Source organism: Bacillus rossius, chromosome 10, assembly GCF_032445375.1.
Source record: "Bacillus rossius redtenbacheri isolate Brsri chromosome 10, Brsri_v3, whole genome shotgun sequence".
Taxonomy (NCBI): domain Eukaryota; kingdom Metazoa; phylum Arthropoda; class Insecta; order Phasmatodea; family Bacillidae; genus Bacillus; species Bacillus rossius.
In genome coordinates, this window is record NC_086337.1 from 21,045,014 (window position 1) to 21,068,191 (window position 23,178).

Genomic DNA, 23,178 nt, shown 5'->3' on the forward strand with positions numbered 1-23,178 from the left:
ACAAAGAAAGATGAATATACAGTACAACCTGTAACAACTGGACTAGTGTTATCTGGACCCTCCCATATCCGGACATATTTCCAAACTAATTTTTCAATTTTGGTTAGCGAAATTTGTGTTCGAGATAGTGTGCCAGATGGGGGGGGGGGGGGGGGGGGGGATGGAAACAACAAACAAGCAGTTTGTGCCAAAGTTGAAAAACATTTAGCGAAATAATAATTTGCTAAGGAAAGCAGTGCTCCTACTAGACAATGCACCCTCAACACCCATTTGAAGGTGAAATGAAAAATGATGACATAAAATGTGTTTTCACCCCCAAATGTAACATCCCTTTGTCAAAATTTGGACCAAGGTGTGCTTGAATCACTGAAACGTACTTATTTTCGTAAGTTACTGACTCAATGAAAGTGTTACGGAATCCTTGAAAAAAGGTGGACATGTTATATGTGATGTAGGTATCCCAAGCATGGGATGAAATAAAACTGATCACACTGATTAGGTCATGGAGGAAGCGGTTATATCACAAAGCAACTGAAAAAATGGACTGGGGATAAATCAGAAGCAATTAATAAAACTGTTTGCAATTAAGAAGAGACTCCTATGAGTTGATTTTTCTGTTTTTCAAAAAACCTTCCCTATTTCTACCCCTTGGTTCAGATATTTCCCATTAACGAACTCGACTGAGATTTTGCAATACTAGATTTTGTGTTTGAGTTTGGAAGTGATTTGTGAAAAATTGTGACAGTTATTGTGTCCACAAAATTGTGGACAATTGCTAAGTGTTTGTAATTGTTATCACTTGCGCAAATTTTTACATCAATTATATAACAATCAGTAAATACCTCTGAAAAATATTTGTGACAGACTACAAACGCAAGAGAGGCGCAGTGTTAAAATTTACAGAAATATCCCTAAACTAATAGTAATGATGAGAAAATGAAAAAAAACTTTTGAGTTGATGATTTTAGGGTCTATAAACCATGGAACGAAAAACTACATAAATATTTTCAGAAAGTCACACCATGGTTACGGCTACAACAGGTAGCATTTCTTTGAAATCTACCTAAAACTTGCACAGTTTTCTAATGTCCTGATGACAGGAACAGATCTTAGTTCCCAAAACATTGCAACTGCTTTGCCTTGGAAAGCTGTATTATTGTTGTTATCGAAATTAACTGTTTAGTCTCATCGTTAGGTTCGTCTGGTTGTAGCTGTGTTTTCCAAGGTCTTTTTTGTCTGTACTTACTATTTTTGTTGCAACTGTCTAATCGTTGTCAGCCTACTGGGTTAGTCTGTGCGGTGATGATAATTCCTTAAGTGGAATTCTCTGTGCTGTCTTAACATTATCATCTGCTAATTTTGGCTCTTTTTTTGTGTTTGCATATTAATATTTTTTATCCGCTTTGCATTTTCTCTATGACATACAGTACAAATATAAATGGCATATGTCCAAAATAATGTATTATTTCTATCAATTTGATTGTGTTTGACGTTGAGTATGAGCTACTTAAACTTGCAACTCATATAATACAATTCTAAAGGAGGAAGTTTATAGTGCACCGGTGTATCACCATCAAGAATGACTTCAGTAAAAATCAAAAGAAAAAAATACATACAAAGAAAAAATTCTAGTTAATTTTTTTTTGTTTTGATACAGAACACTCTAAGGTATGGAAAAATTGTACACGTGATGGTACTCATATATACCTATGCAACCTTCCCACAAAGCTCACTGGAAGTTTTCGTAGAAGTTCCTTGAGTTTTGCGTGCCAAGGCCCAAAATTTGCCGGATGGAAGTAGGAATCCAAATCCTTCAGAAATTTGTCCAGGTACTTTTGTGCACTGCTACCTCCACCCTGAGGATCACGAAAGAAAACATTGTTGTTCAGTTAAATCACACAAGTTATCAAACTAAATTTTTTTGTTTTAATTATGAACAACAAAGGTACTGCAAGCAAGATATACTGTAGGGGCCAGGAATCTTGCGAGCTGTCAGTGCGGGGGTGAGGGGGAAAGAGAGGGTGAAGGAGAAAGAGAAGATGAAGGACATCAGGGAAAGTAGGGGTTGAAGGGGAGGGGAATGTAATGCAGTGGAAGGATTCCGTCTTCCTTCGTGTGTTACTAACCGTACAAAGTATATTGGCAGGTAGTGTGCGACGAGAATGGAGCCGAATGTAAAGTGTAGGAAAATTAATAAAGTGATTCACAGCAAAGAGAGAGAGAAATAATTAGTAAAGTAATATCAATCTGTGATCAAGAAGCTCGTAAAAAATGCCTTTCGATTCCTATTCACAAAGCAACAGAACGTGCTGCAAATTATACAGATGTAAGCAAAGCATCAATGATGCGTATTCTGAAGAAACAAATTGTGATGACAAATGAACTGCATACAACACCAGGGAAAAAGAGGTAAGCCATGCATTTAATACATGTGTATGTGCATTAGTGATGTTAAAAAAAAAGTGTACTTATCATGGGTTATGTTAGGTGTACAAAATATAACAGAAGTGCATACATTTATTTTTTTATTATTAAGATTGCTAGAGTAATTTTTTTATATGCAGGACACGAAAAAAACGCAACATTGAGAATGACAACTTTGATAAACGTGTCATAAGACACACAATCCAGGAATTCTATGTGGTTGAAAAAGTTGTCCCCACAGTACGCAAACTTATTCCCGTATTAAAGGAAAATATAGGTTGGCAGTGGAGCATTTCGTCGCTCAAGAAATTACTGCAAAGTGTGGGCTTTGTCTGGAAAAGGTGCAAAGACAGGCAGCGTTTAATTTAAAGAGCTGATTTAGTGGCATGGCACTCCAAGAACCTTACACAAATTAGACAGTGTGGTCTGAAGGTAAGGAAATGTTTTAGCTTCATGAGTCATGGGTGGATACTAAGCTCACATTCCATAAATGCTGCCAATGCAAAAATGTGGTAACAGGACTAACTAAAGGAAATGCAACCAAGAGGCTAATATTGGTTCATATTGGTTCAAGATGTGTATTTCTCCCAGGGGGATTATTGATGTACAGGTGCAACAGTCGGAGATTATCACGGGGAAATGAATGCTAATAATTTTGAAAAATGGCTGTCCGAACATGTTCTGCCAAACTTGCTGCCATCTTCTGCTGTAGTAATGGACAATGCACCATATTACTCCTAACAAGACGATAAGCCTCCTTCAAAATACAGTAAAAAAAACGAAATGAATAAATGACTAAAATGCAGAAATGTAGTGTATGATAGACAAAAGCTGAAATGTATGTTGATGGAACTAGTAGAAAAACACAAACCAAAGGAGAAAATATTTTGGGTTGATCAACTTTTAAAAAATTCAGGCCATCATGTCATTCGACTCCCACCATACATATGGGAGTTCAACGCTATTGAATTAGCGTGGGCAAGATAAAGAGGTGCATTCAGGAATGTGATACCATGGGAGAGTATTCCACACAAGCACTTCAGACGCACACACTGGATGCTATTAACTCCGTAACAAAGGATGACTGGGTAGGCAACAGCAGTCATGTTGAAAAATTAGAAGATAAATACTGGAAGAGGGATTGCATAATAGATATGGCAATGGATCAGTTCTTAATAAATTTACATTATGACAGTGAAGATAACCAATTCCTTTCATCACCTAGTAACAGTGTAACGGACAACAGTGATGAAATTAGTGATACTGAAAGTGCTACATCGTGTTTGGCTCGGCCTTCGTAATAGCTGGTATTTATTCTTTAACTTATCGAAATGTGGTAATATTTTAATGTTTCCCCATCGCCTTGTTTCGTATGACTGAGAGGTACAATTTTCCCACTCTTGGTTTACGTGAGCTGTTGATCCAACGAACGCTGCCTTCACTGTGGTGAGTTTCCAAACTTAAGTCAAATTTTCTTTACAATCACTTCATGTCATAATTATTAGTGTCTATTTACATGTGTTCAACGTAACAACATGCCATTATTCCTCTTTTTATGTTTTCACAGATACACAATTAGATGTTGCACTCTCATTACTGCACTGTATATTTTTAAAATGCCTAATACACAACCGGGCCGTGCTGAGTTCAGTGTGAGTTCCCCTGCCACCGCTTTGTTCTGCTGATCCGTGCAGAGCAATGTTTGTTGTCAGAACTATGGGATGCAGCTCGCTACTTTCATGGTCCCTACAGTAGAAAGCGGGTATTTTTATGTAATTTGAGTTTGTCTTATAAAATACAAGGTCATGACTAATGTTAAGAAACAACTCCAGCATTTGCCTGGAGTGATTTCAAAAAACCACTGGAACGAGAGTCCAACATTTAACCATCATGCCACATAGCTCTGTCACAACAGGTAAAGAAAGTGGCTTTATTCAGTATTAAATATCTAGTGAACCAATTAGTATTGATTTTTTCCAGATTCTTAAAAACATTTTCTTGCATGTTTTTATCATAGGGATATTTTTATATTTATATTAAAACCAATGTAATATGAAATAGATATACGGTTTGAAGGCTAGTACAAACCTTTTCAGAGATAATTTCCACGTGATTTAAGTGGACAGTCTTCCAACTACGTACTAATATTTTTTATTTACTAATATTTAATGAATGAGAATACATCCAAGTGAGACTTCAAAATAATTGTTTATTTGGAGACACATTTTTGGGACTATCATGACAAGTCAGTTAGTTTTGTTTATTTGCAGTGACTTTCATGACCTGCAGACAACCTGTACATGTACTACAAATCAATTCTATTATTACAATTTTCTTTACAGAGTGGCAGAAATGCTTTTCATATCTTGCTTTCAAGAATAACTCCTAATAACCCTGCTATCATTAACATGATAACACGATAACGATACTTAAAGAGAAATATTAATTAATCATTTTATTAGACAACTTCCATAAGCCATTAATAGAACTAATCTAATATTTTTAAATTGGCAATACTAATCTTTCCCTAACAGAGTATTGTACTAAGACCTGGTTTTACAAATAATGTTTTCCGGCTAGATTCTGATTAAATACATCATCTCAATTAGCAACATTTTTCTGTTTCCCTATGCACATTGCACAGTTAGCTTTAACCAATGATTATCTTCAACTAGGCTAGCTGAAATATTTAACACTGGAATCAGTTGCCATATAAGCATTTCTTGAAACAAGCTTTGTTTGTAATCATACTTAACAGCCCTGTCTAACTGGAGACTGCCTTGCACCGGCATAGGTTATACTTGTTAAATAATATCTGGTGCAGTTCAGTTAATCTTCACTGTATCGCTTTCAAACTAAAACTGTATCATGCATTGTAAAAACAAGAACATGGCTATAAAAAAGTTAAAAACAAATACAGTAGTAATACATTTGTTTCTAAGTTGTAAATACAAAGTATAAAACATGTAAAAACATTCAGAAACACATATCTACAATAACTTTTATATAATTTTAACATAATTGCATTTTTTAATTTAAAAAAACCTATTATCAGGAATTAGAAAGTTTATTATTTGCTGGAATTCACTGACGGGAAAAGCATGGTAAATAATAATCACCTGCTGGAATTGAAGAGCCCAAGGGAAAATAAAAGCCAAAATTTTATTACTAAAAATCAATTTACAGTTACCAACTAAAAATCAATGTGCAACACCAGTTGTCATCCTTGATACACAGGTACTATCATAGCAAGTTGGATAAATGACATCATCACCAGAATTGAACAAAACGATAAGACTCATTTCAAACAGCATTTGTAAAAAGTGTCAATGCTGGCGAGTGGTTACGAAACACAGTGAGCTAGTCTGCAGAGCGAGGTCGGCTGTGTGTCGATGCATGACGGTCACAAGAGACAACGCGTGAGTCGACACCACTGGTTCACCCTGACTCTCAACACATGCAAGGGTCGAAACAGCGTGCTCGATGCGCATCGACCGCATCCACACACAAGCTCTGGTCAGAGAAGAGACGACTCACCAGCGTGGATACGATCCACAGAGCGATGGCAGACGTGTCGAGCTTGCTCTTGCGCAAGGTGAATGTTTTCTTGTAGTAAACAGGCAGAGACAAGCTGCGCAGGAACCTGGTGAACATCAGGGGCATGTGCGGCTCCCAGTCTATGTAGCCGATGTTCTTCTCTGCCAGCCGCGCCATTATCCACATCATGTTCTGTTGACCGGCATGCCCAAACACCCTTGATAATAAAATACATAAATAACAATAGAGAACACTGGAAAACATTGCAACTTCATTAACTGTGTTCATTCGTACTGTTGTCATTCTGTATAGTCAGAATACCAGTTTAATTTCATCGCTGGGTTCGCATGTGCATTGCTGTATTGTCGACTGTTGTCCAGATTATATGTTTACTACATCATTGGGTTCCTCTGTCTATTGCTGTTTTGACCAAAGATGGAGTCTACGATATTGTTTTGACTAATTCCTTTCACAGAATTCTGTGTGCTGTCTTTAAATTCCCTTATTTTACACTTGCCCGCATTTTAAAACATTTTTAGACACCCCTTTCAATAGTGTACTGTCGTCTGTTGAAGGTCACCCCCAGTTATATTTTATGAACTTTTAAATGGTATTAAAAGATGCATGTTGAATTCTAATAAACTGTGCAGCGTGCGTGAGCGCGTGTGCATGTGAATGGCTGTGCATATCATTCTTATATATGTGTGTGTGTGTGTATAAACATATATATACTAGACACCTGCGAGTACTCGAAATTCGAGTTTCGAGTCGAGTTTTTTAGTAATACTCGAACTCGAGCTCGTGGCTTTTCAACAACTCGAAATTCGAGCGAGCTTTTCTTGCACTGTACCTATAGAAAAAAAACTCTCATTATATCGGAATAAAAGTCTTACAACACTATTATCCTTTACTTTATAATGTAACATGATCGACCGTATACATGAACACATCATTTTTACGTACCCGGGATTTACGAATTTCCGTGATTAATTTTTTTTACTTCTATAATTTTCCGCATAGCATTAATGTATCACTTTCCTCCTTTATGCGGAAGTATTTCCCGCCTTATGCGGAAACATTTCCCGCATTTTACTGTAAAAAGCATTTAAATTGTCCGGGGTCTCATCATTTACACCATTAAATGTGTGATATAAAGTCCCGTTTAACATTTTTATGAAAATTCCTGCCAGTAATGGCGCACGTAAATATAAATATGAAGAAAATACAAATGAACAACAACTTACGAAGAAATATGGATGATGTACCATAACTACAGTACAATTCCAATAGTTATCTTAAGATAATTACCATAAAAAGAACTAAAGATTCTTTGTAGATACCATAACTACTGCAGAAGCATGATAGTTACCACATTTGCACTATAGTTGCCGTAATAACCGAGATGTGTATTTACCGTGATGGTAATGTATTTATTTAGGACATATTAAAATTAAAGAACATTATTGAAAAAAAAAGGATGTTAAATCTTGATATGTACGGTTGGCACATGTTGCTAAGAAATAATGTGATCTGAAAGAATGTAGTACTACTACGAAAAGTGAAAAGGGTACTCGTGGATTTTTAGGTTATGGCAGTCTCTTTCGTTTTTCAGTAATATCGGTCGATAATTAACAAGAGTATTGGAAGTTGGCAGAAATGCCGATTCAACTAAATATTGGCAAAATCGGCTTCTTCAGTACAGCTCTACATTTGATGACATGAGTAATATTTCAGACTACAGGACATTGAAAAAGACTTTAATTTCCATGTAGGTTTATTGTGCGTAAGTTTTTTTTGCAAGTGTAAATTGAATTAAGTAAAATGCTTCTATTTTTATTACTTTAAATTGATTAAACTTAATGACAAGTTACAGATATTTGACACTAATTTTGAGGTTAAACAATTTGGTAAATATGTAGAGTAACGGTATATGCGAAAAAAAAATGCTAAAAATCTGAAAATACTTTTATTCTATGCTCTTTCACTTCCTCTTTTCAAATCAACCGGCGGAGATAAGAAATTCCAAATACTTTAGGAATATCGAATTTTTTAATTTAGTAGGCTAACAATGATAATGGTTTCTTTTTTTATTTCCATATTTTTCTCAAAAGTTCTCACATTTTATTACTCCATCACAGTAAATTTATGTGCAATAAACTTAAAAAAAAAAAACTCGAACTCGACTCGATACTCGCGAGTATTTTAGCAAACTCGCTCGAGCTCGACTCGAAGTGAAAATCTTCTGCTCGCAGACGCCTAATATATACATATATACACACACACATATATATAAAACGTATTAAGGCTTAATTTTAATGTATTTGTTACGGGTATGGGTATTCATTTATAAATATAAGTCTGTGATAAATCTTTCTTTCCTTGATTAGGAATACCTTCAAATAATTTGGTTACACATATTTCCCCAGTTATATACAGGACATATTTCCCCAGTAAATTACAGTAGTTTTAAGCTTTCATATGTCATGTATTCAGGTGTGCGGCACAAGTAATACTGAAGCATGTTAAGAATTTTACATTGCTTTGTAACAGCTTCCAGGGGGATATAAATCACGTTGAAAATAACTTTAATATTTTGTTAGTGCAAATTCCCTTAATCTCTGACTTTATTTTGTTCAACTTTATCACTGCTGTTTAAGATTTTTGATTTTGCTGCTGTTTTGGGTGGTTTAACCATTGCATCTTGGTGTTTCAAGAGAGAATTTAAATTTAAATTATTGGGCATTTTGAATTTTGAATTGGCCATCCGGAGTGTTTTGGGGATGTGTCCTTTCGATACTTTTGGTGGTACATCAACATCAGTCAACAATAATAAAAAATAATAAATCACACATTATTATTTTACCGTTTTACGAGATTCTACCCCTAAGCTTCTGGATCCACTAGATCTAAGGGTAAGAAATTAGGAACGAACAACAAGCATAACATTGTGAATTGTACATTTACATTTTTCCTGAATTTAAAATTTAAGGAGATTAAAGGGATAGGTTTTGTTTTATAACAAAATTATATGTCCGTGACAAATAAAGCTGGATGAAAGAAAATGATTATGAATAACTTGAATAATTAATTTTGTAGTGTGAATCTACCAATTTCAGAAATTCAACCAAAGGCAGTAAAATAAGGATACTTTGGTTTTAATAGTAATAATTAATAAATCATACATACAACCAAATTTAACTGAAGGTAAGAAAATGGGCAAGAATAATGTACAATACAGTAAAACTCGCTCAAGATGTTTCCGCATAATAAGTTATCCTGCTCACTAAATTCACACAATTATTCCCTTGATCACTTCCATATGTCACTATTGTTAATTTTTCCAATTCCTAACGTGTGCGTTAATAGATGCTTTCCGCATATAACGTTCAGCATTTGTGGAAAAAAATAAATAAATAATGTTTATCTATAAATTTTTAAATTCTATTTATCATTAATGTAAAAATGTAGAAAATATGTAATACTTGACAGTATTAAAGTGGATAACCGACAATTATTTATAATTAATGTGTGACAAAAAACTGAAGTAAAGTGACAAAAAAAAGAGGGCAAGTTAACAAACTGCTATTGAAAATTAAAAGTTTTGAGACTTTTAGCATCATTACCGTTTATTTCAGGACTTTGGTGAACAATTCTTGGATTTAAATACTTTTTCATGACTTTCCGGACCCGCAAACACCATAAAAATGTGCAAAAACCAAAATCTAGATAAATGTGGATCGTGGACAGCACAAATAATCTGCTTACACATGAACGCTCAAAGGTTCCGTCTGTTTACGACATACCACTTACGCCTTTACTGCGTAGATTTGAATTAATTTTAAATATGCAGACTATCTGTTATATGAGGTAACAAATATCACGAATCTCCCACAAGTGACACGCCTACTGCAGCGATACTCGCCTCTTCCCAAGCCGCACAGTTGTGACAAGCCTCCCACAACGCCATGAGCTCCGAGAACCACAGCTTGTAACCCAGGTGACTGTCTTCAGGGGACAGCGTCACCGGCAGGAACCACTCCATGGTCTCGACCGCGGAGCCGATGGCAGTCACCTCGAACGGACACAACATGGGCCGCCACTCGTCAAACATCTCCTTCGTCGCCGACAGTGGGAAGTACCTGGGGAAAAAAAAAAAAGATAGGTATTCACACCATTTCAACAGCAATCCTTTTGCACTTGCGCGTACAAGAGGCTAATAAACGAGGAAAGAGATAATTTATTTTTCAAATATTACTTACGGCTTTACGGTGCGTACTAATGATTCCAGGGTGCTGTCCAAGGACCTGAAATAAAAATAAAAATGTATCACCCAACACATGGTCTAGTGGAAACGTAATACGCAAGCCACTACAATTACATTTTCTCTCTTGTGATCGCAGGTTCTGATCTCCACACCTGGCAGGCAACATGGTGGTCACCGTCAGCAGCAAGTTACAACCGCCAACTGCCATCCGCATTACGCTGGAGAGACTCAATACCTAGTGGCGAAAATTTATGTTGTATAGGTTGACGATCATTTAAGTTAAGAACTTATAAATAACTGAACACTTTTTTTCCCTTCTGATATTTGTTAATATATTTTCGGATTTCTTACACTTCTATGCCCTGAGCAATTTTTGTACCAAACTTGAACTCAGAAATGTGTTAAAACATAAGTTAAAAACATTTAAAGGACACAGCCAAACAAATAAACAAATTTAAAAATCTTTTAAGATAGTAAAGGTTGTCGGCAATTGGTATCTTACTAACATTTTGGAGGTATTACATCCGTCTGTCGAAGTTTAAGCTTGCAAGGTTTTGATTGATGGATGGACAGGTCATATGATTGGCAGCAGGTCACATGAATGACGGATGGACAGGTGACGGACGGATAAGACTGATCATTATGAGTTCAGCTTTATTTTCTAATGTTAAACACAACACACGCAACTTGTATTAGTTATGGCATTGAGCTATTCCTGAAGCGCCCTTACCATTTATGAAAAAAAAAAAACAATAGTACAAAATGTTCATTAAAGTTCACATTAAGAAATCCAATGCATTCGAGACTATACTCATACCAGATTAGCGATTTTGCCGGATTATCAAATGTGAATATAGTTTTAACGGGGATACCAAATGTGGAAATGTGAAATGTCCCTTAGAAAACAGGACACACTGTACTGAAATGAAAACTGTCCACAATAAACTCAGAGCAAACAAAAAATGCTGCCGTGCAGTAATGACACTTCGCTGCCAATTTCAGTAACTGGAATATATCAGAAGACATCTGAGTGCGAGCGGTTCAGTTCGGGGTCATTCCATTTTAATTCAGCAAACACCTTCTGCGTTGTTATTTTTTATTTCAATCAAATTATGTACTGAAAAAATGTCATCCTTCCAAAGTACAAAAAAAAATTTACATTATCAATGAAAATTATCCGAGATAGGTACAGACAATAAAATTTTCAAACAAAACTTGATCATTACAGGGTGTTTTTAACCTATTACTTTTAACCTGAGACTGCTTCTATAAAATTCCACCATAGCTCTTCGGGAAGTTTAAAATCTAAAGTTTTACTGTCTAAACAAATATTACCTAATAGGACCCAAAACAACACTATTTCTGCAAATTTGGTTGGCTAAAATACTTAAGGGTTGGTAGTAACAAGTAAACTTTTTTTATGTACAATGACACACACAAGTACTACTAGGGAAATAAAACCTTACTTACGAGTATAGGAAAGGTCGCATTTTGCATGAATGACGAGAATATAAAAACAACAGAATCAGGACGGGAACAATTATTCTGTCAAGTCGTTCCAATTATATTGTTTTTATATTCTCAATGTTCATGCACAATGCAACCTTTCCAATCCTCTTAAATTGTTAGTGGGTTCCCTACACAAGATGTGGTCCCAAAAATTACAATATTTATGCTAAGTTCTCATTTTTAAGGTCAAGAAAAGGCATGTGGAAGGAAGTGTAAAAATTATTTTGTTTTGAAAGATAGTACTTATTAATAGCCTTCTCTGTGAATGGCACATAATTTTTCATGGTAGCATAATTTATTAACCATTAAAGCACATTCCCCTGCCTCGAGTCTGTGCTAGCCAAACTAATGGACAGAAATGAATGATTATGAACAACTACATGTAAAGAAGATTAATGAAGTGCAAAATATGACAATAATGGATGAAAGTAGAGCAGGGAGACACAAGAAAATTCTTTCCGCAGTTTGTCCTAGGAGGCAGGATAGATCTGGCTGCCCAATGCTTAAAAACATGTAGTATTTATTCTAACTGGCCTAAAAAGTTAAGGAAATAAATATCTGTCATTGAGAAATCCACGCTTTCAAGTTTGCTTAAAGAATTTGTGGGTATGAATCAGTGAACAATGTACTAAGGACAGCTTCCACTATTTCAGTTTCTTACAAATCAACAACTCATGGAAATAAACAGGAAAGCAATGATCCCATGGATGCTTCACCATTCATCTGTAGTTACCACATCAAAACCGTATGTCATTAAATATACATTTAAGGATTAAAAGTATTAAGTACAGAACCGGTACAGTTCAATTCAGACGATTATTTTTTACTTACGAGTAATATCGGTATATTCCTATGGCTGTGGCACTTGTTGACATGATACGTTCACATAAGTTGTATAATGGTCTCCAAGGTAACGTGAGGTCATTGGGAGACAGGAGTTCCTTCTTTCTGTGCACAGAATTAAAAAAAAAAATACAATAATATTATTTCAAACCTGACAAGTAACTCCTAACCATATTTCCAACAGCCACTCACCTGCATACTTACTTCAGAAGTTTGATTAAGGCTTGAGCCAGTTTTCCCACATACCCTGGCTCCAGTTTAGGAATCGTAATGAGCTCAAATATAAGCTGGACTAAAGCCACGTGGTCCTCTTTAGAAAACTTCAGTCCAAAAAGATTTATATAGCTGAACAAAAAAAGACAAAAATATCATCAACTCGAGTGATTAATTAACATTACTAACGTTAAAATTATTACTTCATAGTTTTTGACAATACAAATAACTTTTTTTATGTACATGTAAAAAAATTTATTTTCTGTTGTATTATCTACGTTATCATACTATTTCTGCCATAATGTTACACATGCAAGAATAATTTTCAAAAGCATGTTCCAATGATTTTCAACATTCTGTAATTTATGTAATAATAATTTTTAACTATTTTTAACCCATTAAAATGTACTATCTTAAATTTTTTATGCTCAAAATTTCGAAGTATTTATTTCTATTTTCTTTAATGATGACTAGGGAATTAATTTAATAACTCTGTTAGAAAAATCTCGCGTGTTTATAAGGTTCAACAAATTTTTAATTTTTTTTTTGTCAGTAGTTAAATAGTCAAATTTCATGATATCGGTTTTGTTTTGTTTTTCTTGTTTGAATAAATATGTTGCTTTTCCACTCAAAGAACTACAGTACTTTGACCTATTACAACACACAAAAGTTTTTTCTGATCAGTGTGATACTGTTAATATTCTTGTTTAATCATTGCTCTCAAGTCTAAGATAGTAAAGTTATATGAGAGTAATATCAGCAGTCACATATAAAATATATTGTGTTATGGTAAAATAACTAAAACCTTTCAAATTTTTTTAAAAGTCTAGCATACGCCACTCATCTACACACAAGTTTTATTTGAGTCTATTCGAAATTCCAAAAATTAAATCCCAAATGCATGAAAGGCATATTTTTTTTACATATATAAATGTAATTCAATATCCTTGAACTGAGAGGATATACTTAAGATATTTTTCCAATATTTTGTGGATAATGTTATCAATAACGCTTGCAAAGAGAAAAAAATTATCATATTACAAATGTTTATGCAGTTTGACAGCTTTTCACACACCTATTAAAATTATAAGATTTTGATTGATTTTTTAATCAATCATTTTATGTATCTGATTACCGAAACTAATAACGACACATTATAAAGAGATGACTCTTGTCGCTGAATGCTAATGAATTGTACTAGCAAGCTTGTCAGCAGGACGTAAGAAGTTAGCTGCTTGGGAAGCAGTACGTATCATTACACCAATTGCCGTCAGAATAACGGTCGACAGCAGCAAAGCTGTCAGCTCACTGTGCCAGACACAAAGTCATTCCTGTCTAACTGCACAAAAATTAGAAACATATGCTGTCTCATGCATGTCTCAAAAGTAGTTTATTGAGTGAGTGGCACTGCAGTTGGGCACAAGCCCAGTGGCAAGCAGACATCCCTACTTTTCTTTAACTTTCCTGAATCCCTTGCCAATATGCACTCCTCATCCAAACTATTACATTCCTCAATTGTTCTGATAACCAGGGAGTTCTTGCCCCTCTGTTCTCCTTCTCTGACCTGCTTCTAGGTTTCCCTCCCCTTATCCATTCCCTAGCTTCCCCTCCCGTCTGATACATCACCACCAACCTCTCTGCCTGCATTCAATCTTTCAAACTCTCGCATTCCACTTCTCTAATTATATCTGTCCAACTTATAATCCCCCCTTAACAATATTTCCTATTCTCCTCCACTTGCCCTTCTCCCACTTAGCTGTTCTCATTTGCACACCCTCCAGTTCCCTCTCCAGCACTGTCATGTAGCATGAGGCACACCTCGGTGGGGTAAGCCTTCTCCATTAGCACACTTCTTCCTCTCCTTGGAATCCTTCGCAGCATACCTGGAGTCTGCCTGCTCTTCTTCACCACTTTCCACACTGGATTCTTGGAGAACTATCCCAAGGTATTTATAACTTTATAACTATCTTTTTTTTTTCCTGGTAAAAGTTATGTATCACATGTCCCATTTTATCCCTACATCCTGATAATCTAACTCCCAGCATTCCTTCTTCTAGACCATCCCACTCCCTGTCCACACTAGGAAGGCATATCTCCCCCTTTCTGGTTGCATCCATTCCCTCCAGAGCTTCAACCTGTGATCTCTCTTTCCTATGTAACCACCTCTGTGTACCCTAGTTCCCAGCTGTCCCCAGCATCCTTCTCCCTGTATCACCTCACCTTAAACATCCTGACCAACCTTCCCACTCCAAACCCTGGATCATCTCGGACGGTCTATGCATTTTACCGTCTTGCCCTTCCCTCCTCCACATACCCACCACCCAACTCGCTAAACTATGCTGCACCTTCTCCATTACGTAGGGATCCCAGATCACTGCCGCGTACTCAATCATTGGCATGACCAACATACTCTCCTCCCTGCTCCCCCCTTAGGGTCCTGCCTAGCAACCACAGCTCCCTGCCACCACCTGCTGAACCCGCTTGCCATCCTAGGTTATTCTGCAGGGTCACCCCAGGTACTTATACTCTTCTGCCTCCTCTATCTCCTGTCCTGTCCTCGCTACTTTCCTCTTCCTATTAATTTAATCACCTTCGTCTTTCCATCATTCTGCGACAACTCATTCTCCTCTGTCCATAGTTCTAGCGTGATAAGAATCCTCCCCCCCCCCCCCCCCCGTGCATGTGTCCACCTTCCCCCACTTCATACACCACGCAATTGTCTGCAAACTTTCTTATCCTTCCTCCCTTTCCATCTAATATAGTGTTCATCATTATAGTGAATAGAAGGGATCTCGTGACACTCCCCTTTCTTCAGATCATTCCTCTTCCACCCTCACAGTGGCAGAACCTCTTATTCACCTTTTTTTTTGTATCCACTACCCTGGTCTTGTGAACATTTATCTTCATTCCATTTCTTTAAACTGTCCAAATCCAACTGCAAGCCTCCCACATCTACAACCTCATACATCACAGTCATCTCAAACAAGGTTCATGTCCCTCGTTAAGCCTTCTCATGATTTTACAGAGTAATGGTCCCAGAACACGTCCTTTGGCAACCCCTTATTTAACTTTACCTTCCCCTAGCAATTTTTTCTCTAATAGAACCATTTTTGACTCAATTATATTTTGCGATACCTGCCAATGCAGAAGCTGATTACGTGTGGAAAAAAAAATGTAGAGGAAAAGAATGGCGTCACGGATGTTGGCCAATGATAATAAATAGAATGGTGGAATGAAGGAAAATATAGTATGTAGAGAATGTGTAGATGCGATTGTAGTAGTGACCAGGGAAGTGACAGTTAGTTTTTCGCGATAACAAATAAAATAAGAGGAAGAATGGCAAATTGGTGTAAATTTATCATCTACAAGAGAAATAGTGACAGCAAATGATTAGTGCCATAATGTTGAGAAAGGTAGGTGGTTTCTTTTATGGCTTTTAAATGTTTGTGATTTGAAATTTTATGTGAATTTCGTTTGATGTGTAACGTAAGAGGTGTGTTGTGTGTGTTTCATTTGCTTTGGTTAGGTCAATCATAAAAGTTAATAGGTAATGTAAAAATGACTCATTTTCCTGTAAGTTTGTAGTGAAATCGTTGAAGTGATAATCACAAAGTGAAAGGTTTGGTGAGCGTAAGTGCTAGTAAAAATTTTTCATGTATTTAATTTTAGTAAATTATAGAGAGGATATCAAAAAGGAGAATACAAGGTCTAATTTGATTTACAATAGCAGTTTTTCATTTGTATAAAATAAGAATTTTCGTGATTATAAATTTGTGAATTTATTAATTAGAAAATTGGCCCATCCGGTCTAGTCTATTTTGCGATAATGGATTGAAATAATTAACATAAAGAAATTTTTTTATATTATTTTGATTGGTATTTGACTTAGAAAGAGTCCTACACGTTCTATTATATTTTGTGATACCAGTATTTAATTTTCTGAAAGTGAATTGTTTCAAAATATTTTCTCGATATTGTCAAGTACAATAGGTACAGTTCCACTCAGTTTATTCGATTTTACGATACCAATATTTAAATTTCTGAAAGTGATACATTTCGAAATAATACAACTTCGGTATCGTGAAGTGAAAAACAGTCCCACCCGGTCTATTATATTTCGCGATACCTGTATTGAATTTTTTTAAAGCGAGACTTTCAAAATATTATTTTCTCTGTATCATGAAGAATATGGTCCCACCCGATCTATTTTGCATAACACAATATCACAAAATAAACTACTGCAGGGAAAATTTTGGACTAGTTTGCGATACCAAAAAAGTCTAAGTGGGAAAAAATTAAATAAGTTATTTATGTGTTTATGTTGTTCCCCACCCAAAATCCCCATACTCCCGCGCTTAACCTGAAAGAAAGTTGGGGTGGTAATGACATATGCGACGCCACCTTGGTAACGTCATAAAGTATTATGGTATCGGACAATGGAATAATCCATTTTTTGTTGAATATATTACGATTTAAAAAAAACCTTACTAAGAAACCAAACCGTCTATAATGTAAAATCAGAGTCCCATATACTAGTATTTCTTACTCGGTAAGTCTTGCACTCCAAATCACACAACCAGGTCGAACTTCACTCATCATGACAGCTCTGACAAGATTTTCCTTCATATCTGCAAACATCTTAGCTGATAAATCATCCAGATAATCAGCATAAGGTAGCAGTTTATTGAACACTGTTTCATTTTGGGGTTTGAAGCCCAACTTTTCAATACGTTGACGTTTTATGTCACTAAGTTCTTCATCCATTTCGAAAGTTTTCCCGAACAATTTAAGCACACTTCACGCTGGCGGTCTGATACTAGCACAGTAATGACATATAGTGCATTACTCTTCGTATGATTACGTGACTAAGAAACTACTTGAATTAAAAGTCATCCTACAGGGGCCATGTTGGGGCTCTTGCTTTTTGCGTGTTGTTTAGGCTGTTTTCCAAAATAATCAGCACTCAAAGATAAAACTAGCATCGTAGTATGCACGCATTATTCAACGTTCTGACAAATTTTTTCACATGAACAATCTTTTTTTTTTCCCAATTCTCAAAAGTCAAAACTTTTACCATCTATTTTTATTATAGAAATATGTCTCCCAACAAGAGTTACAAAATACTGACTACTGATGTGGTTGTAGCAAGAAATGGTAATAAAAATACTACTCTTCTATGCGATTATGGGCCAGTAATTTTTTTTTGTAACAAAAATATTTTATGTTGATTAAATGAGTGTTATTGGGCTTCCGCCAGGTGGCAAGGAGTCACTCCCTCTACTCGCCCGATTTCTGAAGCCTCTTCCTCTAGTTCTTTACCCTTCTCACATCCAATATTTTTCCATCAATCCTATTGCACTTCATCCCTGTCCTCACCAGGAATACTCCCCTTCCTCTTTCCATTCTTCTCCAATCTCTTTGAATCTTCCACCCATGATCCCACCTCCCTCTATTCACTCCTTTGTTCAACATGTTTCCCAGCATCCCCCAGTCCCCCCTCGCTAATTGTCTCTCAAAAAAACTTCACCAATCTCTATATTTTCCTCCTTCTGTGTAGTGTGTTCCACCCTAGTTCCTTCCTCATCACTGATAGCCTATGTGTTTTACACTTCGCCCCTTCCCTCCTCCACCACATACTCATCACCCATCTAGCTGCTCTACATCGCAACCTTTCCAGTTCTTTAATTCCATCCCTAGGTATGGGTCCCAAATTGCCACTGCATATTCAAGCATTGTCCTCACCAACATTGAATAAACCTTCTCCTTTACTCTCCATCCTGTCCCCTTCTTTATCCTAGTTTTCAGCCCTAGCCCTCTCTTCCCCTTCTTTACTGTGCCTGCTTACCCCAACCTAGGTCACTCTGTAGGGTTACACCCAGGTACTTGTATTCCCCTACCTCGTAAATCTCTTGTCCCTTCCAACTATATATTTGCTTAGAAACCACTCTTCCCCTTATGAATCTTATCACATTTGTTTTGTTGATATTTATCCCCATTCCATTTTCTCTTGACCAAACTTCCAACTTCTTCACGTCTTTCTGCAGGGGTGCCGCATCCCCCCCAGTTTCATAGATAATGCAGTCATCAGTTAACAGTCTCAATTAGCTACCCAATTCCTCCCCAAAATAGTTCATCATGATTAGAAACAGCAGGGACCCCATAATGCTCCCCTGCAATACCCTGATGTTATGTCCCCATATTCTGACCATTCATTCCCAACTTCACCATCTGTTTCCTATCCCTCAGGAAGTCCTTTGTCCAATTCACTATGCTACTGTCCTCTATCAGACTATCAACCTTCTCCATCACCTTCTTATGTGGTACCTTATCGAACATCTTCTCAAAATCAATAAAGATTGCATTTACCTGTTTGCCCTCATCCACTACCACCACCAAGTCCTTCAGCATTCCAGCCATCTGTATCTCGCAGGAGAAACATTTCCTATAGCTGTGTTTCCCCTCATTCAACCATTCCAGCTCTCCAATTTTTTTCCTACCATATACCTCACTATCAGTTTTTCCATCACCTTCCCTGCACTGGATGTTAGGCTGATAGGCCTATAATTTTCTGGGTTTGCCTTAGTCCACCTCCCTAAAAAAAAATAGGCACCACTGCTGTCTCCTTCCATTGCCTTGGCAGCTGTCCCTCCTCCAATGACTGCATGTATAGTACTCGCAAGTATCTACAGACCTCCTTCCCCCCTAATTTGAGGTGGCTGTTTCCTATACCATTGGGATAGCGTACCCACCTCCCTATCGCCTCCTCTATCTTTATTTCCAGGTCTCTTTTTCCCTTTGGCTTCACGCCCTGTGCTCCATACAATACCTCCCCCTCCAAAAAATAGATTGGTATTGCTCCTGCAGTAATTTCGCCTTTTCCAGACCCCACACACAACCCTGCCCATCTCCCCCCCCCCCCCCCTCATTTCAGGTAGCCCCTCCTCAACCCATTAATCTTCTGACATAACAATGCAGATCTATCCAATTCCCCTTCATCAATCAGCCTTTCTGTGTAGGCAACCCTTGTCTCCTTTGTCTTTTTCTCCATTTCCTTCCCTAGCTCCTTCATCACTGTTTTTAGCCCTTCCTCACCTAGCTTCTTGGCCCTAGCAAGCGGCCTCCTGCATCTCTGCTTGATGGCCCTTATTTCTCCCCCATAGTACAGAGGGTCACACCATTTTCTAATTCTTTTTTCCGGCACAAAACGCTCCACTATCTACCACAGTATGTTTCTGAAGGCCACACATTTTTGGTCTAACCCCTCAATATTTATACACCTGTGATACTCTGCCATTAAGGATTCCTCTGCCCTTGCTCTGTCTGCTCTAACCCATGCTTTCACCACTTTATCTCGCCTTTCCTCTACATCCCACCATCCCATCCCAATCTCCACCACCGGTATACTGTGGCTGCTCTCCACTGGTCTCACAAGCACCCACATCCAGCAGGTTTCCACTCTCCTCCTCACTTCTACCATTACCATTTAGGGTGTGCTCCCCCACTACTTGCTCCAATCTACAATTTACCAGCTGGGATGCCCATCATTGCTCTTTCTTCCCCATCTCCTCTGGTCACTGTTCCCACACCACCTCCAGCATGTTAATATCGCCTGCCACTATCACCTACCTATCCTCCCCTAGCAAGTTCAACCTGTCATTTACCGCTTCGATGGCTTCATCCTCTTGCCCTGGGTATATTTACACCACCAGCAACCTTAATTGTCTCTCCCAGCCGCAGATTCGTAATTCCAATACTTTAGCTTTCTACCACACCTATTCAACCCTTCCAATCAGTCCTTCCCACATACATACCATTATCCCTCCCCCATTTCGATTTCTGTCCCTTCTAAATATCTCATAATTAGCCATCTGCAGTTCCCCATCACCGATTACTTCGTCCAGCCATATCTCAACTGCTACAAAATATCAGCTCCATAGGCCTCACCCATGCTCCAGAACATGTCACCCTTTCTATATAAAACCCTACAATTTATTGTTGCTATCTTCACATTGTTGTATTTTCCCCTTTATGACTCTGTTCCTTTCCAACCATTATGTGTTCCTTTCCCATGTAATACTTCCTTTATCAGCCCCTCTTCAACCATGTTCACCTTCTCTAACCCATATCCTACTCTCTTCCAACAATCCATCTCATTACTACCATTCCCCAGTAGCGGATCCAGAAGGGTGGGGGGGGGGCTAAGGGGCTCAAGCCCCCTACAAAAGCATCTGGGTCCACTATTCACTATTGTTTTAGTGTTTGCCTTGAAAAAGCCTAGCCTCAGCTGGGTCAAGCCCCTCCCAAACCAAAATCCTGGATCCGCCACTGCCATTCCCCCTGCCTTCTATTTATTCCCCTCCGACTCTACTCCTAACTTTGTCTTGTACTGCCTGTGTTTTCCCTTCCCAGTTTCCCTGACCACAACTTCTTGTTCTCAGCCACTCCTCGAGCATCTGTATTCATTTCCCCACACCTTCTCTGTTTAGGTGGACCTGGTCTCTAGCCATGTGCCACCTACTTATCTTGCTCCTGGCACTCACAAAAGCTGCTCCTTATATCTGGCACTGTCTCCTCATGATGGCCTCCACAGCATTTAGTTTTCCCAGTTCAATTCCCCTTCTGGGCAACACTCCGCTCACTACAATGGTCCCACTGATTTTTTGCCTGATTCAAGAAGTATTACTTTAATATTATTTCAAATTTTTGTAGCCCTCCATCCCTGTTGAGGTCATTTGTACCTACATGCACCACCACTCTTTTCATACCTTCCAGATTGCACTCATTTACCCTTTCCTGTACATATGCAATTGTCTCTTCACTTCTGACTGCCTTGTAGGTCCCATGAACCTTCACATACTGGAGCATCGAGTCCCCGAACAGTGCCACTATATCCCTGTCAGTTCCATCCCCTTTGTTAGACTCTTCTTGTGCCCTGTCATTTCCTTTCCGCCTGTCTAAACTCCCCTTACTAGACACCTCAGCCCAACTTTCCTTGTTTGCTTCAACTTTGCCGCCACTCCCGCTACCTGATTAAGTTTAGAATAAATATTGAATTGACAATGAACTCAAAGGGGGTGGGGGGGTTCACTTCGTGGCTGCATGCAGGAGTGCGTCGTTAGTTTAAACTACCTCGGCTGTTTCGGCCACCCAGGATGCTTTGAAATAAAAGGAAAATGACTGAGAAAACATTGTACTTTATTACTGCTTGATAAATTGATACACTTGCTTGTCCAACGCCTGGCCGAGTCTGTTGTCAGACCGTTGCTTCACGATCGGTTTAACACATTGACATTGCGCGCGAACAGGTTAGGCTGCAAACACATGTATAAAGTTCTATCCTGAGGTTGGCACTAAAAAAACTACGGCTGTGGCGAATTACTGCAGAATGATAGGTGGCAACTATATTTATATTGTAATTGAAGTTAAACATAAAATAGCAAAAGTATTCGATCAAAAGTCTTAAACATGAGTGCAGTCTAACCTACTACAATATGAATGTTTCAGCTTTTGCATAAGCGCGGCTAGATGAAAATTATACTAGAGTCACAGTAGCTCCTTAAAGGTTGATAAAATTCTTATTATGAGGGTAGATTGCCAATACATATATTACACAGTCAAAGTTAACTAAATCGAAAACATAATTATTAAAGTGTTAGTACACCATGGCACTAAAGGCTTGCCAGAAGCTCTAATCAAATGATGATGAACTGGCGTCGAAGCCTGGAAGATTGCGTAAAACTCAAGTACGCTGCCAGAGTACTTTGGACATTAAATTTACGTAATATGCCGAAATATCCCTATTGGGATTTAAATAATTCAGCGAAGAGCCTCACGTAAGAACGTACGGCTAAGTGGAGTCGGGCACAGAGCTAATTGAAAAAGATTAGGTAAACTTACGACTATGGCGATGAACTGGAAAAGTGGCGCGAAAACTGTAGCCTCTGCGTTCGCATAGTGACCGACCCCTGTGGGCTTCCGGCGGCAACTGCCACTAGAGCACTGCACGACCTCGCGCCAAGATGCGTGTAGCGCGGGAAAACAGTCACGACCACTTTTGGACTTAGTTGTTAAATTTTGTGATATTACATGATTATTTTGCAATTGCACATAATTCTCATATTACTTCAGTATCTTTTAATTGTTATTATTTTGGTTTCTGAAAAGAGGAATTACTTATTTAATTACACACTAGTGCATTGCCACACCCGGCCGGGCACTTTGGTTGACTTGCTGTTCGTCGCGGTACACTTTAACCCACACGGCTGACATCACGCACGGGCGTGTTCGTTGCACATATATATGAGTAAGTGTTGTTGGGACGTAACGGCCTGTGCGACCCAAAGGGAGCACCGGAGGCTGGCGTTAACTTTATCGCAAACTCTACCCCT

General features: G+C 37.9%; 1 protein-coding gene across 3 annotated transcripts in view; it reads right to left on the reverse strand.

Annotated features, from left to right (window-relative positions):
* Positions 1–17,714, reverse strand: part of LOC134535818 (proteasome activator complex subunit 4B-like) — a 119,504-nt gene extending 101,790 nt beyond the window's left edge. The window contains exons 1-7 of one of the 3 annotated variants that reach the window (XM_063375110.1): positions 17,337–17,714; positions 12,782–12,922; positions 12,566–12,682; positions 10,221–10,265; positions 9,884–10,100; positions 5,962–6,153; positions 1,708–1,856 (exon numbers count right to left, since the gene is read on the reverse strand). In XM_063375110.1, coding sequence (XP_063231180.1) covers positions 1,708–1,856; positions 5,962–6,153; positions 9,884–10,100; positions 10,221–10,265; positions 12,566–12,682; positions 12,782–12,922; positions 17,337–17,554 — 1,079 coding nt within the window. In that variant the 5' untranslated portion in view covers positions 17,555–17,714. Of the gene's footprint in view, positions 1–1,707; positions 1,857–5,961; positions 6,154–9,883; positions 10,101–10,220; positions 10,266–12,565; positions 12,683–12,769; positions 12,923–17,336 lie in introns of those variants that run through there. The other 2 variants (XM_063375109.1, XM_063375111.1) reach the window with 2 other exon arrangements.
* Between the last annotated feature and the right edge of the window lie 5,464 nt (positions 17,715–23,178).